Source organism: Oncorhynchus nerka, linkage group LG5 (assembly GCF_034236695.1).
Source record: "Oncorhynchus nerka isolate Pitt River linkage group LG5, Oner_Uvic_2.0, whole genome shotgun sequence".
Taxonomy (NCBI): domain Eukaryota; kingdom Metazoa; phylum Chordata; class Actinopteri; order Salmoniformes; family Salmonidae; genus Oncorhynchus; species Oncorhynchus nerka.
This window is the reverse complement of record NC_088400.1, coordinates 53,341,798-53,359,390: the sequence shown is the minus strand read 5'-3', so window position 1 is coordinate 53,359,390 and position 17,593 is coordinate 53,341,798. Positions and strand designations below refer to the sequence as shown.

General features: G+C 43.6%; 1 protein-coding gene across 1 annotated transcript in view; it reads right to left on the bottom strand.

Annotated features, from left to right (window-relative positions):
• The window catches only part of LOC115129960 (transmembrane protein 163a-like), a 38,929-nt gene that overhangs the window by 7,920 nt on the left and 13,416 nt on the right, over window positions 1-17,593 (bottom strand). Inside the window, exons 5-6 of the mRNA XM_029660751.2 lie at window positions 12,631-12,727; window positions 5,388-5,499 (exon numbers count right to left, since the gene is read on the bottom strand). Coding sequence (XP_029516611.1) covers window positions 5,388-5,499; window positions 12,631-12,727 — 209 coding nt within the window. The remainder of the gene's footprint in view (window positions 1-5,387; window positions 5,500-12,630; window positions 12,728-17,593) is intronic.

Here is a 17,593-nt window from a genome sequence, read left to right as displayed (position 1 = left end):
GTGGTTGTTTACAATGACATTTCTTAAAAACAAGGGAGCAAAACTAGCTTATACTTTGGGCTCCGATGGGGTACAACAGTTGAACTAAGCTTATGAAGCATTTATAAAGTTATATTCTTCAAGAATCAATGAGTAATATATACACTGCTCAAAAAAATAAAGGGAACACTTAAACAACAATGTAACTCCAAGTCAATCACACTTCTGTGAAATCAAACTGTCCACTTAGGAAGCAACACTGATTGACAATACATTTCACATGCTGTTGTGCAAATGGAATAGACAACAGGTGGAAATTATAGGCATTTAGCAAGACACCCCCAATAAAGGAGTGGTTCTGCAGGTGGTGACCACAGACCACTTCTCAGTTCCTATGCTTCCTGGCTGATGTTTTGGTCACTTTTGAATGCTGGCGGTGCGTTCACTCTAGTGGTAGCATGAGACGGAGTCTACAACCCACACAAGTGGCTCAGGTAGTGCAGCTCATCCAGGAAGGCACATCAATGCGAGCTGTGGCAAGAAGGTTTGCTGTGTCTGTCAGCGTAGTGTCCAGAGCATGGAGGCGCTACCAGGAGACAGGCCAGTACATCAGGAGACGTGGAGGAGGCCGTAGGAGGGCAACAACCCAGCAGCAGGACCGCCAACTCCGCCTTTGTGCAAGGAGGAGCACTGCAAAATGATCTCCAGCAGGCCACAAATGTGCATGTCTGCTCAAAAGGTCAGAAACAGACCACTGAGGGTGGTATGAGGGCCCGACATCCACAGGTGGGGGTTGTGCATACAGTCCAACACCGTGCAGGACGTTTGGCATTTGAGAACACCAAGATTGGCAAATTCGCCACTGGCGCCCTGTGCTCTTCACAGATGAAAGCAGGTTCACACTGAGCACATGAGACAGACGTGACAGTCTGGAGACGCCGTGGAGAACGTTCTGCTGCCTGCAACATCCTCCAGCATGACCGGTTTGGCGGTGGGTCAGTCATGGTGTGGGGTGGCATTTCTTTGGGGGGCCGCACAGCCCTCCATGTGCTCGCCAGAGGTAGCCTGACTGCCATTAGGTACCGAGATGAGATCCTCAGACCCCTTGTAAGAACATATGCTGGTGCGGTTGGCCCTGGGTTCCTCCTAATGCAAGACAATGCTAGACCTCATGTGGCTGGAGTGTGTCAGCAGTTCCTGCAAGAGGAAGGCATTGATGCTATGGACTGGCCCGCCCGTTCCCAGACCTGAATCCAATTGAGCACATCTGGGACATCATGTCTCGCTCCATCCACCAACGCCACGTTGTTTTAGGGACATTACATCAAAGTTGGATCAGCCTGTAGTGTGGTTTTCCACTTTCATTTTGAGTGTGACTCCAAATCCAGACCTCCATGGGTTGATAAATTTGATTTCCATTGATAATTTTTGTGTGATTTTGTTGTCAGCACATTCAACTATGTAAAGAAAAAAGTATTTAATAAGAATATTTCATTCATTCAGATCTTGGATGTGTTATTTTAGTGTTCCCTTTATTATTTTGAGCAGTGTATATATATCATTACCTTAAGTCTAAAAATGTATGTAGCAATCACAGATTGCCCCTTTGATGGCTTGTTTCATGTCACATCGAGACAAATCTGGTAGGCAAATAACTCCTACTCTATTCTGCTAGCTGTCACTCTCACATACAATTTAACGAACCCCACACACACTTTAATGAGCAAGTGTCTCCATCCAAAGCTGACCTTTCAAACTGGTTTGACGCCAGTCTGTTTGCCACAAATCTCTTATTGAAACGAGAAGGGACATTAAGAGCTCAGCAGCTACGGAGTTGTCAATAAAGACTCATAAGTAGTGAACAACTTTCTCAGGTGTAGAAGTAAATACATGTGCGGCCCAGTACCTGAGGGTGGCCTTGCGGTTAAGGCCGCCGCCCTCAGCGCATACTATATGCAATTCACCGGTCTGTGTGGGTAAAAACCCAGCACCTGCCGGCTCTAAAAATATAGAAAGAGTGCATATTTTAAATTAAAGGTTTTAGTTATATCTGTTTGGGCTTCTTGCGGTCAATTGCAGTCTACAAATGATTTGTAATTACACTGAACAAAAATATAAAACGCAACATGTAAAGTGTTGGTCCAATGTTTCATTAGCTGAAATAAAAACATCCCAGAAATGTTCCATACACACAAAAAGCTTATTTCTATAAAATGTGCACAAATTTGTTTAAAGTGAGCATTTCGCCTTCGCCAAGATAATCCATCCACCTGGTAGGTGTGGCATATCAAGAAGATGATTAAACAGCATGCTCATCACACAGGTGCATTTTGTGATGGGGACAATAAAAGGCCACTCTAAAATGTGCAGTTGTGTTACACAACGCCACAGATGTCTCAAGTTGAGGGAGCATGCAATTGGCAGCAATGTCCACCAGAGCTGTTGCCAGAGAATGTAATGTTAATTTCTCTAAATAAACTGCCTCCAACGTCGTTTGAGAATTTGGCAGTAAGTCCAACCGGCCTCACAACCGCAGACCATGTGTAACCACGCCATCCCAGGACCTCTTCTGAGACCAGCCACCCTGACAGTTGATGAAACTGAGTATTTCTGTCTGTAATACAGCCCTTTTGTGGGGGAAAATGAATTCTGATTTGCTGGGCCTGGCACTCAAGTGGCTGGGCCTGGCACTCAAGTGGCTGGGCCTGGCACCCAAGTGGCTGGGCCTGGCTCCCAAACGGGTGGGCCTATGCCCTCCCAGGCCCACCTATGGCTGCGCACCTGACCAGTCATGTGAAATCCATAGATTAGAGCCTAATGCATTTATTTCAATTGACTGATTTCATTCTATGAAATGTAACTCAGTCAAATCTTTGAAATTATCAAATCAAACTATTGGTCACATCCGCAATAACATCTGCTAAATATGTGTGTGTAGCGATGTCTGTGTATAGGGCAGCAGCCTCAGGTGCAGCCTCAGGTGCAGGGTTGAGTAACCGGATGGTAGCCGGCTAATGATGGCTATTTAACAGTAATGGCCTTAAAATAGAAGCGGTTTCTCCAGTCTCTCGGGTCCTTGATTTGATGCACCTGTACGGACCTCACCTTCTGGACGATAGCAGGATGAACAGGCCGTGGCTCGGCTGGTTGATGGCCTTAATGATCTTTTAGGCCTTCCTGAGACTTCGGGTGCTATGTGTGTCCTGGAGGGCAGGCAGTGTGACCGCACCACCCTCTGAAGAGCCCTGCGGTTACGGGCGGTGTGGTTTCTGTACCAGGCGGTGATACAGCCCGACAGGATGCTCTCAATTCTGCATGTGTGAAATTGAGAGGGTCTTAGGGGTCAAGAGGGGTTGTTGCGCCTTCCTCACCACACTGTGGGTGGACCATTTCAGTTTGTCAGTGATGTGTACGCCAAGGAGGGTTTTACACCCTCTCCACTGCGGTCTTCTTGATGTGAATAGGGGTGTACTCACTCTGCTGTTTCCTGAAGTCCACGATCAGCTCCTTCATTGTGTTGACATTGAGGGAGAGGTTATTTTCCTGGCACCACTCCTACAGGTCCCTCACCTCCTCCCTGTAGGCTCTCGTCAATGTTTGTAATCAGGCCTACTATTGTTGTGTCTGCAAACTTGATTGAGTTGGAGGCGTGCATGACCATGCAGTCATGGGTGAAAAGGGAGTACAATCAAGTGGGAACAGCAGACTGGGTAGGAAAAGATTGAATATGTCCGTAAACACGCCAGCCAGCTGGTTTGCACATGCTCTGAGGACACGGCTAGGGATAACGTCTGGGCCTGCAGCGTTGCGAGGGTTAACACGCTTAAATGTCTTACTCATGTTGGCCACGGAGAACGAGAGCCCACGGTCCTTGGGAGTGGGCCGTGTCAGTGGCGCTCTGTTATCCTCAAAGTGGATAAAGGGGTTTAGCTTGTCTGGAAGCAAGACGTGTCCGTGACCTGGCTGGTTTTCCCTTTGTAATTGTCTGTAGACCCTGCCACTTTCTCTGTACTGACGTTTTGCCTGTTTGATTGCCTTACGGAGGGAATAACTACACTGTTAGTATTCAACCATATTCCCAGTCAACTTGCCATGGTTAAATGGAGGTTCGCGATTCCAGTTTTGCACGAATGCTGCAATTTAGCCACAGTTTCTGGTTTGGGTAGGTTTTATTAATAGGTCGGTGGGAACATCCCCTATACACTTCCTGACGAACTCAGTCCCATTGTCCGTGTACACGTCTATGTTATTCTCAGAAGCTACCCGGAACATATCCCAGTCCACCTGTTCAAAACAATCTTGAAGCGTGGATTCCGATTGGTCAGACGAGCGTTAAAATAGACCTCGCATTTGATTGAGATTTTCTAGGTCAGGTGAACAAAAGGACATGTGTTTCTGTACATTATCACACCATGAATAATTAATGATGAAACATACACCGCCAACTATTTTCTTCCCGGAGAGTTCTTTAGTCCTGTCTGCGTGATGTACTGGAGAACACAGCTGGTTGTATGGACGGGAACAGTATATCCAGAGCGAGCCATGATTCTGTCAAACATTATGTTACAGTCCCTGTTGTCTCTCTGAAAGGAGATCCTCATCCACCCTATTGTCCAGAGACAGAACATTAGCGAGTAATATACTCGGAAGCGGTGGATGGTGTGCACGCCTCCTGAGTAGGACTAGAAGTCCACTGAATAACTCCTCTCCGCCGGCGGCGTCCTGGAGCAGCCTCAGAGAAGTTAAATTGCTCTGGATGGTACGAACAAAGGACACAATTTGGGAAAGTCGTACTCCTGGTTGTAATGCTGGTGAATACCGCTGCTCTGATATCCAAAAGTGATTTACCAGCTGTATGTAATAACACAAAACAAACTGGGCTAATGTAAAAAATTAAACTAAATTGTGCAAAGTTGCTCAGGAGCTAGAAGCAGAGCCACCATGTCAGTCGGCACAATCTTCAGTATATGTTCCAGCCCCCTGACAATCTGCTCAAGAAAAGAAATTGGCCTGCAGCTGAATCTAATTGATGGTCACTGCCCTATATTAGTGTACTAAGTAGTTCCCAATATATTTCACAGATTTCTTGATGGTGTCTAAACCTTTGTCTAAGCCTTCTAACCTTCCATCTTCGTGCACTATGGGAATAGGGCGCCATTTCAGACAACCATAGCCTCCTATACACCAGACCTTTTCCCCTTTTAATTTCTCTCAAAGATTCCCTACAGAGTTTTTCATCCTCGTGCTCCACCTTCCCCCAATTATCTAACTGGCTTGAACTCAAGTGGCCTAGATCAGGCAGAAGTATGCGTAGCTTCCACAGAGTTGGGTAGCTCCAGGGTGAGGTTTCCCCTAGTTAAAGATCAAGGATAATCTTCTCCTAACTACACACCGAGTTAGGTACCTACCGTCTGTAATGAGGGCTCTGCTGGTGAGCACCCTACCCAGCATGATCTTGACCACGGCCAGAATGACACACATCACGCCACTGACGATGGACACACTGAAGAGGAAGTCATCCTGACAGAGAAGAGTAGATGAGAGGGGGATTGAGAGAGAGAAAGAGAGAGTGACGAAGAGGGAAAGAGAGCGGGTAAGTGTTGCAGAGAGCCTCCGCAGTAGCATTAATATTGCACTATGGCCTTAAAAGGCATGAAAAGCTGCATTTCTGCAAGGTTAATAACCTCATCAGTCCCATTAAATCCCCTAGTGAAAAAAATGCACCACTCATTAATCTGCTTGCTCTGCCCTCATATTTAGCCTCACATTGAAGTGTTTTACCATTTCAATTTCAGTACAACCATAGTTTAATTTATGAGTTTTTGAAAAATGTCAACAAAATAAGGCCGCCAAACAAAAATCGGACAAAATGAATTTATAATAATGCTGTAAGTACAGGAATTGTCTGCTCAGTGGGGAATGAATATCCAACTAGCCAGTGACAACTGTGTGGAGTTCGAAAGCAACTATTACAGTATTAGACACAGTCTTGGGATTTCCAATGATCTTCTATGTACCCCTTACCTTCTAACGATTTGTGTGGCCTGTGAGTGCCAGAGCAAAACAGGTTACATGTGCATGTTCGTGAGAGTCTTTTTCATATAGGGGTCATAATAGTTTGTTAGACCAACCGTTTTCGGGTCCGCCCTTGTCTCACATACAACGCTGTAGCTCAGTCCCCGTTAAATCACACTTATGGTTGGTATCATGATGCAGAAGAAACAGACCAATCAAATGCAACAACCCAGCAGTCTGTAGCTCAAACACACAATGCTTACAAGGGGTTAGAAGACCTAAATCCTGCCGGTGTGATGGTGGGACTCAAAGCATTTTAAAACAGGCAACAAATAAAAGCCAGAGATAGTTTACAATTAAGTAGAAGGACAGAGAAGCCTGCAAGCCCAGTAAACACACAGTATATTCCTGAGTCATTGTTGAGCTCAGAAAGAAACAGATGTTAGTGCAGGGGCGCAACAACCACTATGGACGGGGAAGGTCATGACCTTACGTTCTAAAATTCCTTTCCTGGTTTTATCAATACACTGATACAAAAAGGACCCGTGTTCTTTAGGACTATGCAGAATACTCGGAGCAGTCGGGCAGGCTGTGTGAAAGCAAACTGAAAGGCTGCCTTTAGGACCATGGGAGAGTTGAGGCAGCTGCTGTCAGTGTATTTGTTTGCACTCTTTTTATGGCAGAGAGCTAGCCAATGGCTAGCTAGCACTAGCTATTAAATTGTCTCACTCTGGACCAGATTCAAATCAAGATAAAAACCAGCGGCCAAGCGATTAAAGATTAATATTCAGATGAGTCTGTTTAGCCATGTATTGATTTACCAGTTTCCCTAGCTAATGCATTTAAACTTTTTGTTCTCACACTGACAATGTAATATGCAGGAACTTAGCTTAAGATAAGAAATTGTTTGTCCTCCCCCACTTCTAAAACCATTGTTGTGCCCCTGAGTGAATATACGTAGTTAGCTATAAGTATAGTATACAAGGGCTATAAAGTGAATTGTATACATGTGATAAACCTTTAAAAATGCCATTGTTTTCTATGAGGATGTTTAAATTCATGAATTGAATAATTTCACTTCCTGAATTTAGAATTGAATTGACCCCAATCCAAGGTGCTTGGGTTGAACAAAGCACCGGCACATGGCATTTAAAAGCCATCTGAGGAGATGAGAGCTGGCTAAGCAGAGATCAGCACCGTACAGAGGGTCACGCTCTCTAATACCCCCCCCCATCTAGTGCACTACTTCTGACCAGTGTCCATATGGCTCTGGTCAAAAGTATTGCACTATATAGTAGAGAATAGGGGGTTGTTTGGAATGCAGACAGACACACACTCCGGTGCGTTTACACAGTGCCTGACATTTACAGTCCAGGATTTTCTGTGAGGAATCGAATGCACATCTCAAAAGCGGAGTCCCGATTTTCTAGCCTTCTCCTGAAGTGTGCATTTGTCTCACAATGGTAAATCTAGTCAGCCAATGCAGAACGTGTCTCTCCTCTTAAACTTAATTTTAATACACCTGTTTCGAACAACTCCGGCCCTATTCTCACTACGAGATATGAAGGAGAGAGAGGAGCAGGGTGGCGAAACAGAATTCTACTTTTCAGTTCACATTCCATCCTTGCCTTACCATAACTTTCGTTGTGTCTGGCAACACAACATTGGTCCACAGTTCAAATTGACTGTAAATATTACAGTAGCCACTAAGCACAAACTATTCAACAATGACAGAAATTATTCTCCTAAAACATATTAGCTACACTGTTGAATGGAACAATTCACAAACATGTGCAGACAATTAAAAAGGTTTATTTTCTCGTCTGTAGGCTACTCATTACATTTGAGCTTCAAGACAAAAGCAGAGTTGCTAACAGTATGTCTTCAAGTAACAATAGCGTATTAAAAAAGTTACGATTAACCTTCTCATATTAATATAAAAGCACAGTAAACCTACCTTTCAAGATTACAACAAACCAGGCTTAATTTGTATAACTATTATGCAAATCATTACATGTGTAATAGCAAATTGTAACTGAAAACATGGGTATAAGTGAATTCACTGGGAAGCCCATACCAGCAACACCAAAAACAATAAAATAGCCTATTGATGTGTCAACGTGTACACTGTCTGTGCTTCAGTCTGACTGTAGTCTACTGATAACCACAGCTACTACTAGCCTATGTGCTCTGATCCCATCTGGGCCTGGCCAGGAAAAACATAACGTCATGTTTTTATAGCCTAAAAATAGGCCCATTACTTGTGTTCTGAGAAAATGTGAATGTGATCCAACTTCAGTTAATCGAACTGTATGTGGCTCAGCTAACTAGGCCTTTTTAATAAAAAAATTATTGACTGGAATTAAATCAACAATAATGACATGCTGTATGAGTATCATTTTAATTACAAATGCAAAGGCCTACACAATTCAACCCTGCATACAGCGAGCTCAGCCCTTTTAGTTTTATTGTAAAATTGCAATGGTTCTCTTTGTCTGTCTAAAGTGTTTCAATGTTTTCATCAAAGCATTTATGAAACAAACTTTCAAAAAGAATGGAAACGTCTTGGCAGGGAAAAAAACTAAATTTAATAAATGTGGGTTTTGACACTTACAGTATGAAGGTGTCATAGCCAGCCATAAAATAATAATATATGCCAGAACAGGTCTAAATATAAGTGTCATGACCATGTTGTGACTATTATAAACAGGATATGACAAGTTGTCAGCTGTTAAGACAAACTCAGCAAAAAAAAAAAAAAAAAGTCCTCACTGTCAACTTGCGTTTATTTACAGCCAATTTAATATGTGTAAATATCTGTAGATTCAACAACAGACAACTGAACAAGTTCTAAAGACATATGACTAACAGAAATGGAATAATATGTCCCTTAACAAATGGGGGGGGGGTCAAAATAAAAAATAAGTAATTAGCTGGTGTGGCCACCAGCTGCATTAAGTACTGGACTACACCAGATTTGCCAGTTCTTGCTGTGAGATGTTACCCCACTCTTCCACCAAGACACCTACAAGTTCCCGGACACTTCTGGGGGAGAATGGCCCTAGCCCTCACCCACCGATCCAACAGGTCCCAGACTTGCTCAATGGGATTGAGATCCAGGCTCTTAGCTGGCCATGGCAGAACACTGACATTCCTAGCTTGCAGGAAATCAGTCATACTGCTCATTCTGGGCGGTGGCATTGTCATGCTGGAGGGTCATATCGGGATGAGCCTACAGGAAGGGTACCACATGAGGGAGGAGGATGTCTTCCCTGTAACACACAGCAGAGAGATTGCCTGCAATGACAACAAGCTCAGTCCAATGATGCTGTGACACACCGCCCCAGACCATGACGGCCCCTCCACCTCCAAATTGATCGGGCTCCAGAGTACAGGCCTCTGTGTAACGCTCATTCCTTCGATGAGAAACGCGAATTCGACCATCATCCCTGGGTGAGACAAAATCGCGACTCGTCAAGTGAAGCACTTTTTGCCAGTCCTGTCTGGTCCAGCCACGGTGGATTTGCGCCCATAGGCGACGTTGTTGCCGGTGATGTCTGGTGAGGACCTGCCTTACAACAGGCCTACAAGCCTTCAGTCCTGCCTCTCTCAGCCTATTGTGGACAGTCTGAGCACTGATGGAGGGATTGTGCTTTCCTGGTGTAACTTGAACAGTTGTTGCTGCCATCCTGTAACCCAGGTGTGATGTTCGGATGTAACGATCCTGTGCAGGTGTTGTTACACGTGGTTTGATAATGCGTGGACGATCAGCTGTCCGTCCTGTCTCCCTGTGGCGCCGTCTTTGAAGTCTCACAGTACGGACATTGCAATGTATTGCCCTGGCGACATCTGCAGTCCTCATGCCTCCTGGCAACATGCCTGGGCATGTGTTTTTCAGTCAGTAGAAAAGCCTCTTTAGCATGGGAAACAGTGTTTAATCCCTTTACAATTAAGATCTGTGAAGTCATTTGGATTTTTACAAATTATCTTTGAAAGACAGGGTCCTGAAAAAGGGACGTCTCTTTTTTGCTGATTTTATGGACATGCTTATGAGGGTCATTTACTTGACACCCAATGTCAACGATTTTTTAAAACCATTTCATACCCTACTTTCAAACATTAGCAAAATGACTATACATTTAAACCGTTTCAAAAAGATTGCTCCGCTAGTACCATTTATAATGTAGGAGTGTTGGCTCAACAAGAATTCTGTTTACACTTCCCTGCTTCAAGGGGGGATAATTGTCGGGCGAGTTTCGTGACCGACCTCAGGTAGCAGTCGAGGCATAGCAAGTACGCATTTGTACATTTGAATAATAACTGTAGTCAACTGTGTTTTAATGAAAAGCGTAGCAGCAGTCGAAGGCACTGCATCGCAGTGCTTGCGGTGTCACTACAGATCTGGGTTTGATACAGGGCTGTGTCGCAGCCCGCCGAGAACGGGAGACCCGTGAGGCAGCGCACAATCGGCCCAGGGTCGTCTGGTTTAGGGAAGTGTTTGGCCGGCTGGGATGTCCTTGTCCCATTGCGCTCTAGGGACTCCTATGGCGGTCTGGGCGAATGCAGGCTGACACCTTTGCCAGGCGTAGGTTGTTTCCTCTGACACATTGGTGCGGCTGTGTGTGTTGCAAAACATATCCTTGACGCTATCCAAGTTGATGAGCGAGGAAAACGATGCCAGTCAGCCTGCAAATCGAAACTACACCAAAATGAATTTCACACATACGAGTTAGCCTATAGACAAGATTACATTGACAATATTAGGCCTATCAGTTGTCAAATTGTACATGAAGAGATGGGGCATCTTGTAATTGACAGTCACATGCAGGTAAAACTCATGTTATATATTTTTATTTTATTTAACTAGACAAGTCAGTTAAGAACAAATTCTTATTTACAATGATGGCCTAGGAACAGTGGGTTAACTGCCTTGTCCGGGGGCAGAATGACAGATTTTTACCTTGTCAGCTCGGGGATTCGATCTAGCAACCTTTCGGTATCTGGCCCAACGCTCTAACCGCTAAGCTACCTGCCGCCCCACTATATAGTATCTGAAAGAGCATATTCTGCAGTTTCTATGACACTCACCTTTGTCAAGTAACTCTAAAAATTCAAGGAGGTGCAACTCTTGGTCCAATTTCACTTTTGCCAAGAATGTCTGTGCTGTCCATGCATTCAGCACATGACCACTCATGTGGCAGCATTGCTCTGGCTACTAAGCAAACATGAGTAACAGTAAATTATCCTGTTATCATGTCATCAATGGATGAAAGAAACCTGATAGAAACTGATAATGGTGCATGTGACTTCAGTTAAGTGTTGGTTAGCTGCCTATGTCGAAACCAAGTACTTGCTCAATGGCTTTCCATATCAGGGGGAAAATGAAACCAGCCAGCGACTGTGGTTTTCATAGTCGTAGAGCCTTGCATGGGCAAAGGCAGAAACGTGACCATGGACAACTTCACATCAATTTCCCTGGCAGACAAGTTGATTGCAAAGGCGGGAGCTGCCCCTCTCTGCGCAAAACATACCAGCGGAGCAGTACTCCACAGTGATGGAGAGTGGTAAAGCACTCAATGTACAGATGTAGAATAAGAGCGTTTGCATCCTCGACTTTGTCGCTATATATATATATATATTTATTTTTTTCACCTTTATTTAACCAGGTAGGCTAGTTGAGAAGTTCTCATTTGCAACGGCGACCTGGCCAAGATAAAGCGTAGCAATTCGACACATACAACAGAGTTACACATGAAATAAACAAAACATACAGTCAATAATACAGTAGAACAAAAGAGAACAAAAAGGCTATATACAGTGAGTGCAAATGAGGTAAGTTAAGGAAATAAATAGGCCATGGTGGCGAAGTAATTACAATATAGCAATTAAACACTGGAATGGTAGATCAGCAGAAGATGAATGTACAGGTAGAGATACTGGGGTGCAAAGGAGCAAAATAAATAAATAAATACCAGTATGGGGATGAGGTAGGTAGATAGATGGGCTGTTTACAGATAGGCTAAGTACAGGTGCAGTGATCTGTAAACTGCTCTGACAGCTGGTGCTTAAAGCTAGTGAGGGAGATGTGAGTATCCAGCTTCAGAGATTTTTGCAACTCGTTCCAGTCATGGGCAGCAGAAAACTGGAAGGAAAGACGACCAAAGGAGGAATTGGCTTTGGGGGTGACCAGTGAGATATACCTGCTGGAGCGCGTGCTACGAGTGGGTGCTGCTATGGTGACCAGTGAGCTGAGATAAGGCGGGGCTTTACCTAGCAGAGACTTGTAGATAACCTGTAGCCAGGTTAGTAGCGAGTATGAAGTATGAAGCGAGGGCCAACCAACGAGAGCATACAGGTCGCAATGGTGGGTAGTGTATGGGGCTTTGGTGACAGAACGGATGGCACTGTGATAGACTGCATCCAGTTTGTTGAGTAGAGTGTTGGAGGCTATTTTATAGATGACATCACCGAAGTAAAGGATCGGTAGGATGGTCAGTTTTACGAGGGTATGTTTGGCAGCATGAGTGAAGGATGCTTTGTTGCGATATAGGCCGATTCTAGATTTCATTTTGGATTGGAGATGCTTAAGGGTAAGTGCCTTGCTTAAGGGTACAACATCAGGATATGGCATCTTACCACTTCAGGCATTAGCTTGGTAGCCAGGTCATGGATTGCCTTTCCCAGGATACACAGGGAGGACAGGATGAAGACCACACCCAGGATCACACAGGCTCTGTAGAGAGAGGGGGGGTGAGAGTTAGAAGGGGAGCAAGAGAGATGAAGGGAGACAGAGGGGAAATGGAAGGAAATAGAGTCAGAGAACAGTGATTAAGAATATTCTGCTTTGAAAATATACAGTTCCACAAGAGAAAGAATATGTCAGTCATTTACATTATCCAGTCATTTATATAGGTGTCAGTGAGGGATCATATAATGCATTAAAACATTTCTAAAATCATTGACCACAGGAAGACCTTTCCATGACAAAGTAGACCTACTGCAACTACACATCATACAAGTTCATTGCAACTTTCAGTAAGTAATACAATAGCAAATAGTCTCCATTACGTCCATGCACGTGGGAGAGAAAAGGTATCCATTAAATAAACAACCATTTAGCTTTTCTCTATGGCAGATTTAGAGAGTGAACACAGTCTGAGGATCAATTTGAGAAGAGTTAAAAAAAATGTTTTAACAGTTTTATCCAATTAGGTAAACCCACAAAAAAAAAAGTCATCTGGGGTAGTCAGGTTAGCCCACTGTTTATACCGTCTGCCCTCTCCCCTACTTAATCTAGTAGTCTAGCGCAGATTTACTATACCCAGCAAACACATCAAGAGCCCAAAAACAAGAGAAATTGTTGAAAAAATAAGTATAGTGTATTATAGATAACATACATGATGTTCAGACAAAATCAATAATGGATGCCAGTGTGCATGCGTGCGCTTACGCTCATAGCTGGCTCGTACTCAGCAGCACCCAGTCCCCTGGGTCCAAACCGGAAGGTAACTAGGCAACACAAAGTAGCGAGAGGAGAGGAGCCATGTAGGAATAGTTTCAGTGGTGCGGCGGAAGACTGAGACCCAGAGCTCTGTCTGTGAGTGAGAGAGAGACCTCCCAGAGCTGTGTAAAGTGCATCAACAGACAACAAACCTGCCCAACCAACAGCTCAGCTGACTGAAACATCCATTTGAACTTCAAAGATCCTGCTGCTTAGAAAAGTCCCTTTTTTTTAGTCTTGTCGACTCAAGGCAATTGGCATCAAGCAAATTGCAAGATTGATGGTTTTGATATCAAAGTCGCAAGATGCAAGGACTTGACAGAACTGTGGTTGACTAGACTGAGGACAAACGCACGCAGTCATCCAGTCGGTCGACCCTTTCTCTCCTGCTCCGTGTGTCATGTCAGCAGGAGAATACAACAATGTTCTTCCAATTACAGGGGGGGAAAAAAAAATGGAAAAAAAAGTTCCACAAATTCATGCTGCTCGCTCATCTGTCTCCAGACCTGGTAATTTGATTGTCCAGTGGCCTAGTGACTTACTCCTGCCTGACCTCTCCCCTGAGGGATCACACATCTACACACACACACTCACCCCCCACAACACACACCTAGGAGAGGCCAATTTCTAGCTGCTGGGTAACAAACCTTCCAATTAGGATTCTGAACCAAAGCGATGTTCACTGCTACAACCGAAGGCTCATATTAGCCTGGTTAAACCAGATTGAATGCTGCCCTCAAAATGGTGAAATCAGCATTCAAGCTCGTTTAACCAGGCTAATACACCAGAGGCTCCATGGCGATCTGCATTCACAAAAACATCCGAGACTACAGCAGATGGTGTCTGTCAGGACGGAAGAAGAGGGAGGTGGGCGGCTTGCCAGGTCTTCACCTCCTTTTTGTTTCCCCTCTCCTGCTTCTTGCCTCTGACACCCTGCTCATTCATTCACACACCATAATCAGTTATGTGGTTGCCATGGCACCGTGAGGAAGCCTGAGCAGAGAGCTCTCTAAATATTGTACATATTTTAAATGTATTTAAGTGTTTTTTTTATTGCATTTTTAAATAAACCTTTTGAGAGATTAACTGAACTATTAGGTGGTGACCTATGTACTTGCAGGACTGATTATGGCAAGTCAGTTTATATTTGGCTTGGCTAGATACTGTAGCTAATAAGATTTGAATGATGCAGCATCCGCTTTTGGCCTGCCCCGGTTCCTAGAGGGAAGTGGACTGCAGTGTGAGGGGACACAGATGCTCGCCTTGTAGGGGGCCTTTCTGGACTACTGCCAAAGTATAGAGGTCTTACTGCTACTTTTACAGTCGCCGCTACATCACCCAGGTGGGTGCTACACTTCTGAGAGTGGACAAGCCAGCCTACCTACCTAATATAATGTTTACATACACTACATTATTCATCTCATATGTATACGTATATACTGTACTCTATATCATCTACTGCATCTTTATGTAATACATGTATCACTAGCCACTTTAACTATGCCACTTTGTTTACATACTCATCTCATATGTATATACTGTACTCGATACCATCTACTGTATCTTGCCTATTTCGCTCTGTACCATCACTCATTCATATATCTTTATGTACATATTTATCCCCTTACACTTGTGTGTATAAGACAGTAGTTTTGGAATTGTTAGTTAGATTACTTGTTGGTTATTACTGCATTGTCGGAACTAGAAGCACAAGCATTTCGCTACACTCGCATTAACATCTGCTAACCATGTGTATGTGACAAATAAAATTTTATTTGATTTGACCTACGAAAGAGGAGCTGTGAACATCGAAAACGACGTGCCCGGTGAAGAGCACCGGGGGGCTGTCAGATGTTTTTCTACCTCCCTGCACCATCATTGCACCCTCTACTCAAGATATTACTTTTCCAAACTGCCTATCACATGAAGTTTTGGAAGACCAACACGTCATAAGAACATCCAGATCGGTATTTTTTTTTCAGCGACTGAGATTCAATTTGTAATGAAAAACGCTATATCCATTTATTATTGTAATAAAATAAAAAGGGCTCTGTCTGGGACAAAGGCCCCAGGTGAGACAGTTCTGCCTGGGTCTCGAAGGACCTGCCACCTGGCCTGTCTACATGGGGTGGAGTTGGACGCTGGAGGAAACCAGCGGGGGGCATTGCGCAATGACATGCTAGCGGTTCCCATAGACTTCGTGGTTGAGCCAAAGACTATCCATTTAAAGGGCGTCTCAGCAAAAATATATATTTTCTGCAGTGGTGGGTGACCGCTGCTAAATGAATATAGGGGAAACATTCACGTGTGAAGTTTTATTTAATCCCCACATTTCATTTTTCACTACTTCCAGCTATAGTGCCTTAAGAAAATATTCATACCCCATGACTTATTCCACATTTTGTTGTGTTAAAGCCTGGATTCAAAGTGTATTCAATTGATTTCTCACCCATCTACACACAACGCTTAGTGAAAACATTTTTTTTTTTGCTAATTTGTTGAAAATGAAATACCTCATTTACATAAGTATTCACAACCCTGAGTCAATACTTTGTAGAAGCACCTTTGGCAGCGATCACAGCTAAGAGCTTCCCACAACTGGATTGTGGGACATTTTCCCAATCTTCAAGCTCTGAAATTGGTTGTTGATCATTGCTAGACAACCATTTTCAGGTCTTGCCATAAACTTAAGTCAAAACTAACTTGGCAACATTCACTGTCTTCTTGGTAAACAACTTGTGTAGATTTGGCCTTGTGTTTTACGTTATTATCCTGCTGAAAGGGAATATCTCCCAGTGTCAGACTGAACCAGGTTTTCCTCAGATTGCCTGTGCTTAGCTCCATTACATTTCTACTGTATCCTGAAAAACTCCCCAGTCCTTACTGATTACAAGCACACACATAACATGATGCAGTCACCACTATGATTGAAAATATGGAGAGTGGTACTCAGTAATGTGTTGTATAGGATTTGCACCAAACATTTGTATTCAAGACAACTGATTGCTTTGGCACATTTTTTGCAGAATTACTTTAGTAACTTGTTGCAAAAAGGATGCATGTTTTGCAATATTTCTGTACAGGCTTCCTTTTTTTCCCATTCTGGTTAGTATTGTGGAGTAACCACAATGTTGGCAGCCTTGGCAGTGCCAGGAGCCTTGGCAAAGAGGTTTTGTAACCGTTTTAAAGTCACCATTGTCCTCATGGTTAAATCTGAGCGGTTTAAGAAGGACGGCTGTATCTTTGTAGTGACTGGATGTATTCATACACCATACAAGGTGTAATGAATAACTTCACCATGCTTAAAGGGATGTTCCATTTATGTATTTTTCATTGCTCAACTGCGGGACCACTCATTTTGAGTCCATGCAACACACGATCACAGCTTATTGTGAAAGACAAATTACTTATTCAAAATGTACTTTGTGTGTGCCTTTCTTCATAACATTAGCTAGGCAGCTAACGTTAGCTTTAAGGTTAGGGGTTAAAATTACGGTTAGTTAACACGCTAGCTAAGTGGTTAAAGGATTAATGTTAGGGTTGGCTAACATGCTAAGTAGTTGCAAAGTAGCTCATTTGCAAAAATATTAATGTTATCCGTGATGAGATTTGAACGCAACCTTTGGGTTGCTCGACATTCGCGATATACAGTACACTCACCAATCCTCCCCGACCAACCTCCCTCCAATCGTTTCTATCTTAAGTAACCTAGCGTCTTTATCTGCGATTGAAATGCACTGTATACAGAATCATGTATACAGAATCATGTATAGCACCATTTTTGGGGGACTTTTCCTGCATATGAACCTGAAAATTTGACATTTTCACATGATTAAACTTGCAAAAAGTGACATTTTTAAATGTGGAGTTGTTTTACATGTAAATTTAAGCTCAACATGTGAAAACAGCGAATTCACATGTGAAAACGCACATTTGATATGTATTCTTTTTGTATGGGCACACAGCCATTTACAGTGCACTGATAAAGGTGGAGGAGAGACAATGCTGGGGTTCTAATACTGTACACTACAGTCCCAATCTCTGCAGAAAGAATGAAATGCATTGTAATAACTGCAGCGCTTATGCTGAAGAGAGCTT